Genomic DNA, 19,237 nt, shown 5'->3' with positions numbered 1-19,237 from the left:
CCATACTTCTGACCGACTGGCTATAAATCAGGGTTCCCACGACCACCTCCTTGGGTTCAATAATTTGCTAGAATGACTCACAGAACTCAGGAAAGCACTTTACTTACTAATACTGGTTTATTTTAAAGGTTACAACTCAGGGACAGCCAAGTGGGAGAGATGCCTAGGGCGAGGAAGGGCCACCTGGAGCTCCCTGCCCTTTTCTGGGTGTGCCACCCTCCCAGCAGCTCGATGTGTCCACCCTCCTGGAAGCCCTCTAAACCCTATTGTGTAGGGTATTTATGGAGGTTTCACCAAACGGGAATGACTGATGAGGTCATTGCCCAACGCTGATCAACTCAGTCTCCAGCCATCTCTCCTTTCAAGTGGTTGGGAGGATAGGGCTGAAAGTTCCAAACCTCTACCACAGGCTGGTCTTTCTGGTGACCAGCCTGCAAACTCTCTAGGGCAGTGGTTCTCAACCTTCTGGCCCTTTAAATACAGTTCCTCATGTTGTGACCCAACCATAAAATTATTTTCGTTGCTACTTCATAACTGTAATGTTGCTACTGTTATGAATGGTAATGTAAATATCTGATATGCAGGATGGTCTTAGGCGACCTTGTGAAAGGGTCGTTCGACCACCAAAGGGGTCGCGACCCACAGTTTGAGAACCGCTGCTCTAGGGTCTCAGCTACCAGTCATCTTATTAGCATCATTTATCACTTTGGAGATTCCAAGGATCTTAGAAGCTCTTATATCAGGATCCGGGGGTTAAGAACAAATATTACAACAAAAGATGCTCCTCTCACTCCATCACTCAGAAAAGTACAAGGCTTGTCCTAGCCGGTTTGGCTCAGTGGATAGAGCATCGGCCTATAGACTGAAGGGTCCTGGATTCAATCCCGGTCATAGGAACATGCCTGGGTTGTGGACTCGTTCCCCAGCAGAGGGCGTGCATGAGGCAGTTGATCAATGATTCTCTCTCATCATTGATGTTTCTACCTTTCTCTCCCTCTCCTTTCCTCTCTGCAATCAATAAAAATATATTTTTTTCAAAAAAGAAAATTATAAGGCTTTTGGGAGCACTGTGTCAGGAACCAGGAACAAAGACCAAATATATATTTTTTATTATATCACAATATCACATTAGGACATCCAGTTTAAAATGGCAGATCAACCACATGTGTTAATCCATGCCCAGGTTTCAGGCTTTATGCCCAGTAGAGGATGTGCAGGAGGCAACCAATCAATGATTCTCTCTCATCATTGATGTTTCTATCTCTCTATCCCTCTCTCTGAAGTCACTAAAAACATATTTTTAAAAAAGTGACAGTAAAGGGATCAGAAGCAAGAGACAAGGAAGCAGAGATTTCAAGAAATCTTTGGGAAATGGAAAGTGACTGAAGTAGTGGTGGCCATAGGGAAGAAGAACCACCTAACCGCCTGCAGTGGGTGTCGAGGACATTGATGAGAAACTGTCCGGTTGGCCTGCAGCACCCAGGAAAGGCCCAGCCACGGGGGAGAAACCCTCCATAGCTGGCAATGCGGTCCTTCCCCATCTGGTTATTTTCAGAGAAGGCCACCAGTCAACAAAGGTTCAGGCCCACCATGGTTCCAAAGGCCACTTTAGTGTCTCAAGCCTAAATATGATACGGAGGGGCCTCCAACATGGGAGCCAACAAACTGCGGAGAGGAACTTAGAGGAAACAGAGACCACGAAGAGAGGAGGGAAAACTTCAAACACAAGGTGAGAGCCAATATCCTGTTCTTTTAAAGATCTTTAAAAAGGGTGCTGGAGCCAGGAAGAGGAGGTGTGGAACAGAGGATGCCATGGAAAAGGAGTCATCAGAGAATAAGAAAGCCTGTCTGGAAATTAAATGTATGAAGAATTAAACAGAAGAATTATGTAGACAAAATGGTGGAAGCGTAGAGAAAGGTGAAGATTAGAGGGTCCATCCAGGCTGTTCACTGTTCAACCTACATGAGTCCCAGGAAGGCAGAAGAGAGAAGAGGACGGGGAAATAAAATAAATAACAATATTGTTTAAATTCCCAGGAATTAAGAACACACATCTTCAGATAGAAATGCCCACTGAATATCTAAGAGGTAAAAAAGGAACCATTTCCTCACGAAGTTTTAACATAACTAAAAACAAAGAAAAATCCTAAATATTTATAGAAAGGAAAAAAAAGCCATATACAAATGATTTGGAATCAGAAATAAATTTCTTAACAACACAGAAGAGAGAAGGGTGAAAGCCTTGAAAATTTGGAAGAAAAGTTATTTTCAGCCTGGCGTTCTCTCAAACAAGATCCAAAAGTTTACCTCCTATGTACACTTTCTTAGGATGTTGCCTGAGAATGTGTTTCTACCAAAAAAGGAAGCAAAATCAGAAAAAGACATGGGATCTAGGAAACAGAGCTCCTGCCGGGAGAGATGGGGAGAGGATACCCCAAGTCATGGCCAGGTATCAGGCCCAGACTGAAGCAAGAGGGAGGGAGAGGGCGTGTGGGAGAGGTCTCCAGAGGTAAAACAAAGAACCGTGGATCGCCGTCTCACAGACCGGCTGGAGTACTTGGAAATTTAACCGGACAAAGGAAACTAATCAAATGAAAACACAAAGTAGTTATTGACCTCAGGAAAGACAAAATGTACAAGAAGAGACATAATCATTTTACAGACTAGACTCAGCAGTGGACCATATTTCACAGTCAAAAGAAATCACTAGAAATACAGATCATGCATTTAGAAATTAAGTCAAAAGAAGGATATGTAATGCATGGGGGAGAGAAGTATATGTGGGGAGATCGAAAAACATCTAAATCTTTACCTCCCATAAAAGACAGTTATGGATAATGTCTTAAATTAGTAAACCAAGAAATAGCTGTATAGGAATATAATTTCTAAGTAAGGAAATACAAATGAGAATCAACAGCTCAAAAGCATTGAAAGTGACTGCTGGGAGCAGGTAGGGTTAGGGAAGGGAACAGCTATTTTTCATTAGAAATACTTTCATACTAGTACAAGCAAAATTTTTAGAGTATTTGCACAAACTTGATATTTAAAAAAAATGATTTAAAACCAACGAATGACAAATGCTGGTGAGGATGTGGAGAAAAGGGAACCCTAGTACACTGCTGGCGGGAATGCAGACTGGTGCAGCCATTATGGAAAACAGGATGGAGTTTCCTCAAAAAATTAAATATGGAACCGCCATTGGACCTAGTGATCCCACTTCTAGGAATATAACCTAAGAAACCCAAAACACCAGTCAGAAAGAATGTACGCACCCCTATGTTCATAGCAGCACAATTTACAACAGCTAAGATCTGGAACAGCCCAAGTGCCCAACAGTAGATGAGTGGATAAAAAAGCTGTGGTACATTTACACCATGGAATACTATGCAGCAATAAAAAAGAAGGATCTCTTACCCTTTGAGACAGCATGCAGGGACCTGGAGAGTATCATGCTAAGTGAAATAAGTCAGTCAGAGAAAGACAAATACCACATGATCTCACTCATATGTGGAATCTAATGAACAAAATAAACTGATGAACAGAGTGGATTCAGAGACATGGAGGCATGGAGGGAAGGTGGGGGAGGGTGGGTGGGTGGGAGGAATCAACCAAAGACCTTGTATGCACATATATGCATAAACCATGGACACAGACAATAGGGTCGTAAAGCCCTTGGGTGGGAGGTGAGAGTGGGCTGGAGGGGGTCAATGGAGGAAAAAAGGGGACATATGTAATGCTTTCAACAGTAAAGAATTACTTTTAAAAAATGGTTTAAAAAGAGCTTTTAAGGCAGTGGTTCTCAACCTTCCTAATGCTGAGGCCCTTTAATACAGTTCCTCATGTTGTGGTGACCCCCAATTTCATTGTTACAAATTGAACATAATTAAAGCATAGTGATTAATCACAAAAACAATATGTAATTATATATGTGTTTTCCAATGGTCTTAGGCGACTCCTGTGAAAGGGTCATTTGACCCCCAAAGGGGTCGCGACCCACAGGTTGAGAATTGCTGTTTTAAGGGCTAGTAGCACTTGTTTTGAGGAAATTTTAAAATAAATTTTAGCAATTCTGCAAATTTTAAATAAAATTATATTTCTTTTAAATTTAGTAAGTATATAGAATTACTGGTATATGCATAAACGTACACATGGCTGCTAAATGTCAGTTTCTCCTTCCCCTCTGGCACTTAATTTAAATCATAAGGAGGCTTCTTCCCATGCATTCTCCAATCCAGGCATCTACCAGGTGGTTGCTCCATTGAACACACCATCTTGCTAGCCACTCCCAGGAACTCCGAGGTCCTCTTTCCTCCACTGTTAGTCCCCATCGGGAAACAGTGGACTCAGTCTTTTCAGGAGAATACTGTTGCTGCCACATATCAAGGGACACCACAGACTTCTTTAGTTGGAATACCACTGCACAAAACTATCTTGATTTATTATATTTTAATGGAAGGATCAAGGGTAATAGAGATGTGGGCTGTTATTAACACAGAAAAATAACCCAGGTAGATGAGGATGTAAAGAAATTGAAACCCTCGTGCACTGCTGGTGGGAATGTAAAATGGTGTAGCTGCTGTGGGCAACAGTTTGGTGGTTCCTTAAAAAAGTAAACATAGAAAAAAATACAATGACATTACCTTATGATCAAGCAATTTCACTTCTGGGCATACCCCCAAGAGAATTGAAACAGGGACTCAAAGAGATATTTGTATACCCATGTTTATAGCAGCATTATTCACAACTAGTAGCCCTGTGCATAAATCCGTGCACCAGTAGCTCACCACCGCCCTCCTGTAGCTCCCCCCCGCCTCCTCCCTCATAGCTTCCTGCCCTGCCCCCTCTTGTAGCTCTCCGCCGCCCACTTGTAGCTCGCTGCCCTACCCTCCTGCTGATCAGTGATCCTGTCGTCATGTGGTCAGTCGTTACACTTCACGGTGTAACGAACATTTGCATATTACATCATTATTATATAGGACAGCCAAAAGTGTAAACAACTCAAGTGTATATAAACAGATGACTGGATAAACAAAATGTGACATATACATGCAATGAATATTATTCAGACTTAAATGGGGATGAAATTCTGATAGATGCTTCAACATGAGAGTGAAATAAGCCAAACTCAAAGGAATAAATACTGTATGATTCCATTTATATGAATGATTTAGAATAAGCAAATTCATAGATTTAGAAAGTAGAACAGAGGTTACCAGGAGCTGGGGAGAGGAGCAATGGGGAGTTAATGGTTGATGGAGACAGAGTTTCTGCTGGAATGTTGAAAAGTTCTGGAGATGGATAGTGGTGATGGTTGTACAACATTGTAAATGTACTAATGCCACTGAACTGTGTATCTAAACATGGTAAAATGGTAAATTTTGTCATATATATTTATTACAACTTTAAAAGAAGAAATGTAAGACGAGAACTTTTCCTGGAGGAGGTGGTTCCCATTGTAGGTGTTCCCTCATTTCTAATCTCCACTGCTTTCAAGAGACTTCTTTGTGGAATACCCCCTTTCTTCAGTCTCCAGCAGTGCAAATTGCCACTCACTTTGGGGAAACTTCACGCCCTCTCTACTCACCTTGCTGCTGCATAATCTATTTCCCACCCTGTCAGTCAGCGATGTTGCATAACAAAAATCCCAGTGGCATACAACAACAGATGCCACTTCTCTCTTAGTGTTTGCAAGGGAGCAAGAGTTTGATTGATCAACCATAATATTGACAGTGATACAGTCAAGGGACAGAACATTTCTATTATCTAAGGTTCCTCATGGTGCTCTATTATGGTCATACATACTTCTTTCCCACTCTCACCCCTTCCTTAACCCCTGACAACTGCTAGTATGTTCCCTATTTCTATGATTATGTCATTTCAGTAACATCATATAAATGTAAGCATGAAGCATGAAACCTTTTGGGATTTGCTTTCTTTTCATTCAGCATACTTCTTTGGAGATTAATCTAGACTGATGCATGTGCCAATAACTTGTTCAGCATCTTGGATCTATAAATTTATGTCTCTTGCTGAATTTGGGAAGTTTTCAGCTCCACCCTCTTTCTTTTCTCTTTATCAACTTGTGAGCATTTAGTGTAGTGTTCACAAGAAGGTATAAAACCTGGTCCTTCACTGTTGGAAGGTTTGCTTCTGAAATGGAGAGATTCCTGGGTGAACAACCTTGGTCACATCCTCTAATCACCATGGACCTTGGTTTCCTTTTGTTTTTTTTTTTCATAGGGCAGTTTTTATTTTAAGTTTATTATTTATAACAATTGACATTCAATATTATTTTATATTAGTTTCAAGTGGATAGAATAATGATTAAACATTTATATAATTTATGAAGTGATCCCTCCTTAAGTCTAGTACCCACCTGGCACCATCCATAGTTATTACAGTATTATTAACTATATTTCCTATACTATACTTTACATACAGTGATTGTTTTATAACTACCAATTTCTATTTCTTAATCCTTTCAAATTTTTCACCCAGTCCCCATACTTCCCTCGCATCTGGCAGCTATCAGTTTGTTCTCTGCATCCATAAATCTGTCTCTGTTTTGTTTGTTCATTTATTTTGTTCTTTATATTCCATATATAAGTGAAATCATATGGTATTTGTCTTTTTCTGTCTTAATTCACTCAGCACAATACCATCTCAGGATCAATTTGTCCTCTGCATCCATGAATCTGTCTCTGTTTTGTTTGTTCATTTATTTTGTTCTTTGTATTCCACATAAAAGTGAAATCTTATATGGTATTTGTCTTTGTCTTATTTGACTCAGTGCAATACCCTTTGGATCCATCCATGTTGCAATAGTAAGATTTCATCCTTTTTTATGGCTGAGTCATATTCATATAACGTCTTTTTCCAGTTGTCTACTGATAGGCACTTAGATTGCTTGCATATCTTGGCTATTGTAAACAATGCTGCAATAAACATAGGGGTGCATATGTCTTTTGAAACAGTGTTGTGGATTCCTTCAGATAAATATCCAGAAGTGGAATTGCTGGGTCATAGGGTAGTTCTATTTTTAATTTTTTGAGGATCCCCCATGCTGTTTTCCACAGTGGCTGCACCAATTTGCAAGCTCACCAACAAGGCATGAGCGTTCCCTTTACTCCAAATCCTCACTAACAAAATACCACGTGCGGGAGATTGAAACTTCGTGGCCCATGCACAGAAGTCGGTATTTTGTGGGAGAGCCGGTATTTTGTGGAAGATCCACACTCAAGGGGCCTAAGAGCCGCAAGTGGCTCGAGAGCCGCGGTTTGCCAAGCCGCAGTTTGCCAACCACTGGCCTGCCGGGAGCCGGTCCATCCTTGCTGCTTGACACAGTCGCTGCAGGAAAGAAACATCTGCACAGCATATGTTTCAAGGGACCTGGCATATATAGCATATTGTTCTTAATATGTTTGCTCTCTTTAGCGCCATGTGTTTTAACCAAGGTCACCTCTCCGAGAAAGGTTGTTTCCCCAGGTGGGGATCTTTCCCTGAGGTTAGGGAGGGGATACAACCCCTTAATTAAGTGCCAGGCGGGTAGTTAAGCTATATAATCTTTACTCCCTGGAATGGAGATAAGAAACGCCCTAACCTTTGTAATAGAAATTGACAGGATTAAAATCGGCTGGTATAAATATGGATGTAACAAGACAATAAACATCAGATCCTCATCAGCTCCTAACCAGAACTCCAACCAGAACTTTGGCTGGAGATCCTGGCTAGAGGTCCTGACTAGGCTGCTGATCAACTGAAGGCTGTTTTCGTGTCATTCCTTCTTCGCCGACTCCATCCACACCTTTGGGGACCCCTGGACCCGCTGGGATTGGACCCCAGCACTGGCCTATGTTTATTTTTTCTTCGAGGAGTTTTATGGTTTCCAGTGTTACATTTAAATCTTTAATCCATTTTGAGTTTATTTTTGTATATAGTGTAAGAAGGTAGTCTAGTTTCATTTTTTTGCATGTATTTGTCCAATTTTCCCAACACTATTGAATAGACTGTCTTTACTCCATTGTATGTTCTTGCTTCCTTTGCATTGACCATATTAATTGACCATATAGGTGTGGGTTCATTTCTGGGCTCTCTAATCTATATGTCAGTTTTTATACCAGTACCATGCTGTTTTGATGACTGTAGCCTTGAGGTATAGTTTGATAACAGGTAGCATGGTACCTCCAATTTTGTTGTTTCTCGATATTGCTGTGGCTGTTTGGGGTCTTTTGTGGTTCCATATAAATTTTAGGATTATTTGTTTGAGTTCTGTGAAACATACCATTGATATCTTGATAGGAATTGCACTTAATCTATAGATTGCTTTGGGTAGTATAGACATTTTACCAATGTTAATTTTTCCTATCCATGAACCCAATATAAGCTTTTATTTATTTGTATTTTCTTCAATTTCTTTCCTCAATGTCTTAACATTTTCTGACTATGGGTCTTTTACCTCCTTGGTTAAATTTAATCCTAGATTTTTTTTATACAATTGTAAATAGGATTGTTTTTTTAATTTCTCTTTCTGATAGTTTGTTATTGGTGTGTAGAAATGGAACCAATTTCGGATTATTACTTTGTATTCTGCTACTTTACTGAATTCATTATCAGTTTTTATAGGTTTTTGGTAGAATCTTTAGGCTTTTTTCTATATAGTATCATGTCATCTGCAAATAATGACCATTTTACTTCTTCCTTTCCAATTTAGATGCTCTTTATTTCTTTTCCTTGTCTGATTGCTGTGGCTAGGACTTTTAATACTATGTTGAATAAAAGTGGTGAAAGTGAATATTCTTGTCTTGTTTCTGACCTTAAGGGCAACACTTTTAGCTCTTTACCATTAAGTATGTTGTCATATATAGCCTTTATTATGTTGAGATATGTTCTCTCTATTTCCACTTTGCTGAGAGTTTTATAGGGTTTTGTTTTGTTTTGTTTTGTTTTGTTTTGAGAATTGAATAAGCCAATGTATGTGAAAGGAATCTGTAATATTATAATTGTATACTCTGTAAAAAGTGAAGTAGGAGTTTGATTTGGCTATCTGTTTAGTTGTTCATTCATTCACATATTTTTTAAGTCTCAGGTACAAATGAAAGAATGAAGCCTTGCTTTGGAAATTCACTCTAGGAAGAGCTAGGAAGCCAGGACTGTGTGACAATTTTTCCTCGGCCCTCCTGTTCAACTCCTCCCTGAAGTCAGCTTTCAAAACCTGAAAAATAAACACAGCTGGAGTGGAATACACGAAGTCCTACAGAGTAATAGTGAGGTGCCCAGAGAGCAAATAGCTTGTTGGACTGGAAACCTTTATAAATTTAAGGGCAAGATTTGCAGTGGACAAGCTGCAGATTGCTGTTCTGAACTCCTTCCCAGAAGTGACTGCCTGTACCTCACTATGGACTAGGAGATTCTTGTGGGCAGGGCTTTGTCTCCCTGAATTTGAATCCCATTGTCTAGCACCATTCTTGCTCACAGTAAGTCCTTATGGGCTAGAACCAACTTAGCTGCAATGATGAGCAGTCTTGGTTTTGGACTTGCAGGTTGGAGCCCTCCCTCGACTGTGCGATGTGCTGCGGGTGCTGCGGGAGGAGCGGGACCAGTGCCTGCAAGAACTCTCTGAAGAGAGGATAGGAGACCGTGGCACGGTGCCACCAGCCCCAGGTGCGTAGCCCACCTTAGTCCACTCCTGACATGAATCGTGTCCAGTTCCACTGTGTCAGGGGAAGCTGGGCCTCTGGACCAGGATGGGGATGGAGGGGCTGGGCCAGCTGTATTCAATCAGGTAATCAGCTCGTGATCAGTGTATGTATACCCAAAAGCCAGATTACCACCATTCTTTCTTTCTCTGGGCTTGTGTACACAGCCAAGGTTTTTGTACCATTAACGTCTATGTGATAACTTCACCAAGTTTGGTAAGAATTCCTTGTCAAGGCATGTACCTCTCGTCCATTCTCTCACCTCCAGTGCTAGTTTGATGAGTAAGGTAGTCAGAATGGCAGGGTTGGGTCAGAAAACCCTGGGGTCTCTAGTGTGCGACCATGGACAAATTATTTAACCATCTGGGCCACAGATTCCTGGTCTATAAAGTGGTTGTCTACTTCAGAATTATAATGATTCAAGAGAGAAAATATGTTACATTTATCAATTTAAATATTAATTCTTATTACTAATCAAGACTTTACATATTATTAATTTGATATTTAAATGTTAATTTTATTTCTAGTCCCTTCCTTAACATATCTTCTTTGCTTTCCCTCATCTAAGGACAAGGAAGGGTTGCATTAAGAAAACAATCCATTACAGGTATTCAAATAAAAACTTGTACACGTGTGTTCATAGTAACACTAGCCTAGAGATAGAAACAATCCAAGTGTCTGTCAGCTGATGAATGATAAACAAAATGCGTGTATGTCCAATGGAATATTATTGGGTCTTAAAAAGGAATGAAGTACTGATATATACTACGGCATGGATGAATATTAAAACATGTTAAGTAAAGCCAGTTATAAAAGATCATGTATTACATGTTTCTATTTTTATGATATTTCAACTTTAGGTAAATCTTTAGAGACAGAAATCAGACTTACATTTAAGTATTTAATCCATTTCAAGTTTATTCTTGTGTCTGATGTAAGTTGGTAGTCTAGTTTCATTGTTTTGCCTGTACCTGTCTAATTTTCCCAACATCATTTATTGAAGAGATTGTCTTTATTCCATTGTATGCTCCTGCCTCCTTTGTCAAATATTAATTGACCATAAAGGTGTGGGTTTATTTCTGGGCTCTCTGTTCTGTTCCATTGATTTATATGCCTGCTCTTGTGTCAATACCAGGCTGTTTTGGTTATAGTAGCTTTGTAGTATAGTTTGACATCTGGTATTGTGATTCCTCCAACTTTGTTCTTCGTTCTCAAGATTGTTGAGGCTATTTGGGGTCTTTTTTGATTCCATATAATATTTTTTCTAGATCTGTGAGCTATGCCATTGGTATTTTAATAGGAATTGCACTGAATCTATAGATTGATTTGGGTAATATGGACATTTTAATGATGTAAATTCTTCCAATCCATGAACACAGTATATATCTCCACATATTTGTATCATCCTCAGTTTCGTTCCTCAATATCCTATAATTTTCCAAGTACAGGTCTTTTACCTCCTTGGTTAAATTTACTAGTATTCCTAGGTACTTTATTCTTTGTTGTTGTTGCAATACTAAATAGAATTATTTTCTTAATTTCTCTTTCTGATAGTTCATTATTGGTGTATAAAAATGCCACTAATTTCTGAATATTAATTTTTTTATCCTGCTACTATGGCAAATTCATTTATTAGACCTAGGAATTTTTAGGAGTTTCTTGTACAATATCATGTTATCTGTGAATAATGACAGTTTTACTTCCTCCTTTCCAACATAGTACTTCCAGTACCACGTTGAATAAGAGTGGTGAAAGAGGACATCCCTGTCTTGTCCTGATCTTAAGGGGAATGCTTTTAGATTTTGCCCAGTGAGTATGATGTCGGCTGTGGGTTTGTCATATATGGAGTTTATTATGTTGAGGTATGACCCCTCTATCCCTACATTGCTGAGAGTTTTTATCATAAATGGGTTTTAATTAAATGCTTTTTTGCATCTATAGACAACATCATGTGATTTTAATTTTTAATTTTGTTTATGTGATGTATCATGTTTATTGATTTGCAAATATTGCACCAACCTTGCATTTCTGGAATAAATCCCACTTGATTATGTTGTATGATCTTTTAAATGTATTGCTGGATCTGCTTTGCTAATATTTTGTTGAAGATTTTAGCATCTGTGTTCATTAGGGATGTTGGCCTAAACTTTCCTTTCTTTGTAGTGTCTTTATCTGGTTTTGGAATTGGGATAATGCTGGCCTTGTAAAAAGAGCTTAGAATTCTTCCCTCTTCTTGAATTTTTTTGGAATAGTTTGAGAAGGATAGGTGTTAGTTCTTCTTTGAATATTTGGTTTGGTAAAATTCACCCATGAAGCCATCTGGTCTAGGAGTTTTGTTTGCTGGAAATTTTTTGACTAGTCCTTGGATTTCAATTCTCTTGGGTATATACCAAGAAGTAGAATTGCTGGAATCATATCATAATTCTGTTTTTAAATTTTTAAGGAACCACCATATTTTTTCCATAGTGGCTGCACCATTTTACATTTTCACCAACAGTGCACAAAGGTTCTAATGTCTCCAGATCTTCACCCACACCTGTTATTTTCTCTGTTTTGTTTTTTTTTTTATAGTAGTCATCCCAATGGGTGTGTGACATAGTATCTCATTGTGGTTTTGATCTGCATTTCCCTAATGATTAGTGATGCTGAGCATTTTTTATGTGCTGTTGTCTATTTGCATATCTTCTTTAAATAAATGTCTATTCAAGTCCTTTGCCCATTTTTAAATAGCGTTGTTCAGTTTTGTGTTGAGTTGTAGGAGTTCTTTATATATTCTGGATATTAGCCCCTTATAAAATATATGATTCTCATATTGTGTAGATTGCCTTTTTACTGTGTTGAGTGCGTCCTTTGATTCACAGAAGTTTTTAAGTTTGCCATAGTCCCATGTATCTGTTTTTATTTTCATTGTCTGTTCTTTTGGTGGTGGCATATCCAAGAAAGCATTGCCACATCCAAGCTCGTTAAGATTTCCCCCTATGTTTTCTTTTAAGAATTTTGTAGTTTTAGCTCTTATAGGTTCTTGGTCCATGTTGAGTTAATTTTTGTATATGGTGTGAGGTAAGAGTCCAACTTCATCTTTTTGCAAGTGGATATCTAGTTTTTCCAGCACCATTTATTGAAAAACTATACTTTTCCATGGAATAGTCTTGGCAAGTCTGTCAAAATTCACTTGACCATATATATGAGGGTCTATTTCTTGGCCTTCTTTTCTATTCCATAGGTCTACATGTCTCCCTTCATGCCAATACCACACTAATTTGAATACTGTGGCTTTAGTAAGTTTTGAAATCAGGAAATGTGCGATTTCAACTTTGTTTTTTTTTTTTCAAGATTGTTTTGGCTATTTCCAGGTCCCTTGAAATCCACCCATAAAATTTTTAGGGTGGATTTTTCTATTTCTGTAAATAATATTAAATAATTATTACATGAATAAATAATAAGTAAAATATTTCTATCACTGGGATTTTGATAGAGATTGCTAAATCTGTCAATCACTTTGGGTAGTATTGACATATCTAGCAATATTCAGTCATCAAATCCATAAGCCCAGATATCTTTACATTTATTGCATCTTCTTTAATTTCTTTCAGCAACATTTTGTAATATTCACATGGGTTAGTTTATTCCTAAGTATTTTATTCTTTTGGAAACTATTATAAGTTGGATTTGTTGCATTTTTAAAATGTTGTTTCACACTGCTTTACTTAGGGGGTTCTGATTTCACTCCTCAATAGATTTTATGTATTTCTCACATTTCTTCACGCATTGGCTCATCTGATTCTGAAAAGTTATTCAGTGTCATCTTGATCAACCAACCATCTTCACACTTGGGTTGCGGGAAACGAGTTAAGTCGGCTCGCGTGAATTGCGTGTACTCCGCGGGAGCCGTCTTAACTCGGTTCATATAGATTTGCGGTGGAGTGCGGGAAACGTGTAAACTCGGGCCGATTGTAACTGCGTATTACCAAATATTTGTTTCAAAGATACCTACCTGCGTATGCGAACCGTTTCATACCCATTTCAATCGAACCCATACTTCAAAAGATATAGGCATTTTAAACTAACTCTGATTTTGCGCGGGAAACCTTAATAATTGCCCGCGCCATCTTATATTTTGGCGGGAAATTCACCCGACACCGGAGTGTTCATAACAAGATTTGTTGACAAGCCCAAGATTTTCTGCACGAGCTTCATTCATTTCAGTTACTTCTGATAAAGGAGAATAGAGTTCACTAGCAGCTTTCACACTTTCCAAAGCACCAAACTCATCTTGTTTCTTCAATTATGTCCCAATTTCAGGCAGACTTCAGGAAACAACATTTCCCAAAGCTTCCTGTGCAAAAATTGCTGATTCCCACTGTTCCAGGACTATTTTCTGTTGCTATCCATTCATGTTTCTCTGTGAATTTACCCACCTAGAGCAGACTGGGGCCGGTGGACAGCATCCAGATGGTGCTCGCCCTCAGGCCCCAGGGCTGGGGGGCAGGCGCAGTGGGCGCTGCCTAGGCCGTGTGCAGCTGCACACCACGACCTGCACACTCCGCGGTGCTTGCAGCTCTTTGTTTGCTGGAGTGTGGGAGTCACTGCACAGCTCTCTGGCCACCCCAGCCATTGGGGGTGGAGGTGAGTTGGCTCCTTGAATCTGTTTTTTAATTTCCCTTTTAGGTTGTTTCTCATTAGTGTATAGAAATGCAACTGATTTTTGTATGTTGATTTGCTATCTACCCTGCAACTTTGCCGAATCCATGTATTAGTTCTAACAGTTTCTTTTGTAGAATATTGAGGGTTTTCTACATATAAGATCATGTCATCTGCAAACAGAGGTAATTTTACTTCGTTCCTTCCAATTCAGATGCCTTTTATTTCTTCTTGCCTAATTGCTATAGCTAGTACCTCCAGTACTTCCAGAAAACAAGTGCCCAAAGCAGGCATTCTTGTCTTGTTCCTGGTCTTACAGGTAAAGCTTTCAGTCTTTTACCCCTGAGTATGATGTTTGTTCTGGGCTTTTCATATGTGGCCTATTCCTAGCTTAAGTTTTGTTTGTTTTTTATTTTTATCATGAAAAAGTATTGAATCTTGTCAAATGCTTTCTCTGCATCTGAGATGATCATGTGATTTTTGTCTTTCATTCTGTTAATATGGTGCATTACAGTGAATGATTTTCATATGCTGAATCACTCTTACATTGCAGGAATACTTTTCAATTTAATTCAGTTTTCTAGTATTTTGTTGAGGATTTCTGTATCGATGTTTATCAGTGATATTAGCCTGTAGTTTTCTTTTCTTGTAGACTCTGTGTGCCTTTGGTATAGAGTAATGCTGGTCTCATAGAGTGATTCTGAGAGTGTTTTCTCCTTTTCAGTTTTTTGGAAGAGTTTGAGAAAGATTAGTGCTGCTAATTCTTATTTAAATGCTTAGTAGAGTTCATTAGTGAAGTCATCTGGGCTTTTCTTTGTTGGAAGATTTTTGTTGTTATAGATTCAATTTCCTTACTGATTAGCAGTCTGCTCAAACTTTCTATTTGTTCATGCTTCCATCTTGGTAAATTATGTGTTTCTAGGAATTTATCTATTTCGTCTAGGTTGTCCAGTTTGTTGGTATATAGGCCACACATATCTTTTTGCAATACTCTTCTCTCCAAGTCAGGACCTTTGTTCTTCAGATTCTTGAGCTGTTGGTTGTCGGGTTTCCCATTGTCCACCACGGCCAGTCTCATGACTCCTTCCCTGGCTCCAACCACGGCACTGTGCCAACACTTCCAAGAACTTGGTCACTACCCCCACTGTGCCACTGTGCCTTCCTCCTTTCACCTGCCTCTGCGGAGCCTTGTCCTCTACCTGCTGTCCTGCTTCAGCAGCTCAGGTGAAGACTACTGCCTGACCGGAAATGTGTTGTGGGCTGACAGGGAGAAAGAGCTTTGATCTCTTCTGTGAATTTTACCCCATTTTTAAAAAGAAAGAAAGAGGAAGAGGAGAGTAGAGAAGGGGTTCAGCCCTTGAAATTATACAGACTGTGTGATCTTGAACAAGTTGCTTGATGTCTCTGGATCTCATCTATTTTATGGGGTTAGTGTGAAATTAAAAGCATTCATTCAAAATATATTTAGTGCTTACTTTTATGAGGTAAGTATGGTGAGAATAAAGGATACAATGGTGAGAAAAAAGGAACATAGACTCAGCTCTTATCACTTAGGAATGTATTTACTGCCTATGACAGATTAGCTTTATCAAACAGGAGCTGATTTTTTTGTACTTTACAAAAATCCAGAACTGGTGCAAAGTTCCAGGATGTCATCAGATTCCAGATTCCTTCTGTCCTTCTGCTTCATGTGTGGCATTTGCCTAATGGTCAGATGATGGCTGCTATACCGCCAGAGAGGAGAGGAGAGCACCTGTTTTTTCTGACAGGAAGAAGAAGGTACAAAAAGGAAAGATGAGATATACTGGAAGCCAAACTTTCCTAAAGCTCTCCAGGTGGCTTTTGTTTATACTTCATCAGCCAGAACTGGACTGCATGGCCACCTCTCTATGCAACAGAAGCTGGAGAACTGACATTGTTAGCTGTGCATGTGGCCACCTTGAAGGAGGTCTTGTTCTTTTAGTGAGAAAGGAGAATGGGCAATGGACCATCTCTGCCTCAGCCATTGTAACTCTGGTGAGGTAGACAATGGAACACAGCCCGGGGATGTGAGCTCAAAAGGCAGCAGGACCACAGCACAGAGGACCTCATTGAACATGTGGAGGACTTTTATCCTGACCCTAAGAGCAATGGAAAGACCTGGCAAGTCTTAAAGGGGAGTGATGTGGAAGGTGCATTGGAGTAAAATCAGAGACCCACTGTGAGGTCTGCACAATATGTAATGGTCACTGGGGCTAGAAAGACTGTATTCCTTTGAATTACACAGAAGCAGGCTCTGAGAGAAGGATTCAAATATGAGTAGCTTGGATTCCAGCCATGATAGCAGCATAGGTAAGCACTATACTCCCCTCCTTCCACAACCACATCAGAATTATAACTAAACTACAAAAAAAAACTATCATGCAGAACCCCCTGAAGTCTAGCTGAACAGAAATGCTGAAAGTAAGGATATACAGAGGAAGCCACGTTAAGACTGGTCAGAGGCGTGGAGGCGCAGAATGGGCTGGTCCCATATGCATGTGTGGTGGATAAAAATTTGGAGGGATATCTCAGTTTTGAAGGTCCCCCTGAGGAGCCAGGGGTCCCAGCCCCACAACAGATTCCCCAGCCCAGGGTTCCAGTGCTGGTAAGAGAAGTTCCCATAACTTCTGGCTGTAAAAAACAGCAGGAATTGTAGCTGAGTGAGATAGAAGGCTACTAGTGTCCCAGACATTCCTCTTAAAGGGCCCACACATGAGTCCTTGGATTCACTCTCTCTGAGTTCCAGTGCTGGGGCAGCAACTCAAAGGTGCCAGTGATATACCAGGAAGAACTGGAGTGTCTGGCATGAAGGTACGAGCTGAGGGGCAGCTTTCTCCCAGATGGCAGGGGCCATTGTTCCTTTGCTGAGCCCACACCCTGCAGTACAAGCAGGTGCCATATCTGAGCCTCCATCAACCTGGCTAACACTGTTCACCCCACCCTGGAGATTCCCTGAGACCCCACCCCACCTATCTTGTAGGCCCACCCAGGCCACTTCCAGTGACTTTTCTTTATAAATGGCCTGTCTTGGCTCATGCTGCAGACTTTCCTAAAATCTCTCAAAAGTTCACAAACTCTAAACAAGCAGCACCTGGCCTTGGCATGCCCTCTACCTCTCGCTAAGTGGCCTTGAGCCTGGCACTAGCAGCAGCCAGCCTCAATTCATAGCTTAGCTTTTCTCAGGCACCTCCAAGCCCAGCAAAAGTGGCAAATACCTGCAGATCACTTTGTAGCTCAGACTGAGTGGCCCTGGGCAGTGGATGATCTTGGCCTGCAGCTCCCACAAGGCTCAAGAAGCAACATATCTGGTGGCCAGCTCTAGAGCACCACCCAATCACCTCCACAAACCACACACCCAAAGGACAAACTTGGCAGGCACCAGAGTCTTGATAAAGGGAATCCTGCTCTGTAGGGTCAGCCTCCGCACAACAGCTGTAGTCATGACCAGTTCTCATAACCAATCAGCCTGAGAGTCAATCCCTCCCATTGAAGTGCCAACAGCACTCAAGGCTGAACTACAACAGGAAAGCACACACTACCCAAACAAGGGACATACCTGGAGCATCTAGTTCAGAGAGACTGTACCACTGGGCCCCATAGGACACCTACTACATAAGACCACTCTACAAGACCTGGCAGTTTACCTAATTCATAGAAACAAACAGAGAAGGCCATAATAAGGAGACAAAAAAATATGTCCCCAATGAAAGAACAGAATAAAATTCCAGAAAAAGAACAAAACAAAGTGGAGACCAGCAATTTATCAGATGCAGAGATCAAAACACTTACTAGTTATAACGATACTCAATGATCTTAGTGAGAACTTCAACAAAGAGATAGAAAACATAAAAATGGAGATAGAAAACATAAAGAAGGGTAAGAAATGAATATAATAACTGGAATGAAGAATACTGGTACATTAGAGGAAATTTATTGGGTAGTAGATTAAATGAAGCAAAGGATTGAATCAGTGATTTGGAAGATAAGAAAGCATCCAAACAAAGCAGCAAAAAGAGAAAGGAATTTTTAAAAATAAGGATAGTTTAAGGAGCATCTGGGAAAACATGAAGTGTACCAATATTCGTATCATAGGGGTACCAGAAGGAGAAGAGAAAGAACAAGGAATTGAAAACGTATTTGAAAAAAATAATAACAGAGAACTTCCCTAACCTGAAGAAGGAAATAGACATACAAGTCCAGGAAGTGCAGAGAGTCCCAAACAATATGAACCCAAGGAGGCCCACAACAAGACACATAATAATTAAAATGCCAAAGGTTAAAGACTAAGAGAGAATCTTAAAAGCAGCAAGAGAAAGAGATACCTACAAGGGAGCTCCCATAAGACTGTCAGCTGATTTCTCAACAGACCAGAAGAGAGTGGCAAGAAATATTCAGTGATGGAAAGCAAGGACCTACAGCTAAGATTCTTCTACCTAGCAAGGCTATCATTCAGAATTAAAGGACAGATAAAAAGCTTCCCTGACAAGAAAAAGCTAAAGGAGTTCATCTCCATCAAACAAATATTACATAAAATGTTTAAGGGACAGGAAGAAGAAGATGAAGAAGAAGAAGAAGAAGAAGAAGAAGAAGAAGAAGAAGAATAATTATAAAAATATAAATAGTAATTTGGCAATGACTAAATATCTATCAATAATTATTTTAAATGTAAATGAATTAAAAGATCCAACAAAAGACATGGGGTGGCTAAATGGATAAGAAAACAAGACTGATACATATGCTGTCTATAAGAGACTCAATTCAGATTGAAAGACACACACAGACTAAAAGTAATGGGATGGAAAAAGAAGTGGTGATATATACAATGGAATATGATTCAACCATAAAAAAAATGAAATCATGCCATCTGCAATACCATGGAA

The 19,237-nt window shown here is 39.8% G+C and overlaps 1 protein-coding gene and 1 pseudogene across 3 annotated transcripts in view; one reads left to right on the top strand and one right to left on the bottom strand.

The window, feature by feature from the left end:
• The window catches only part of SCTR (secretin receptor), an 80,608-nt gene that overhangs the window by 9,235 nt on the left and 52,136 nt on the right, over positions 1-19,237 (top strand). For all 3 annotated transcript variants that reach the window (XM_070423484.1, XM_070423482.1, XM_070423485.1), the window contains exon 2: positions 9,540-9,660. In XM_070423484.1, the coding sequence (XP_070279585.1) occupies positions 9,540-9,660 (121 nt within the window). The remainder of the gene's footprint in view (positions 1-9,539; positions 9,661-19,237) is intronic.
• On the bottom strand, positions 13,419-17,799 carry LOC139015435 (glycine cleavage system H protein, mitochondrial-like; annotated as a pseudogene).

Source organism: Myotis yumanensis, unplaced genomic scaffold (assembly GCF_028538775.1).
Source record: "Myotis yumanensis isolate MYYU_CA2020_CCGP unplaced genomic scaffold, mMyoYum1.0.hap1 SCAF_8, whole genome shotgun sequence".
In the NCBI taxonomy this organism is placed as follows: Eukaryota; Metazoa; Chordata; class Mammalia; order Chiroptera; family Vespertilionidae; genus Myotis; species Myotis yumanensis.
The sequence above is the reverse complement of the archived record's forward strand: the minus strand, read 5'-3'. Positions and strand labels throughout refer to the sequence as shown.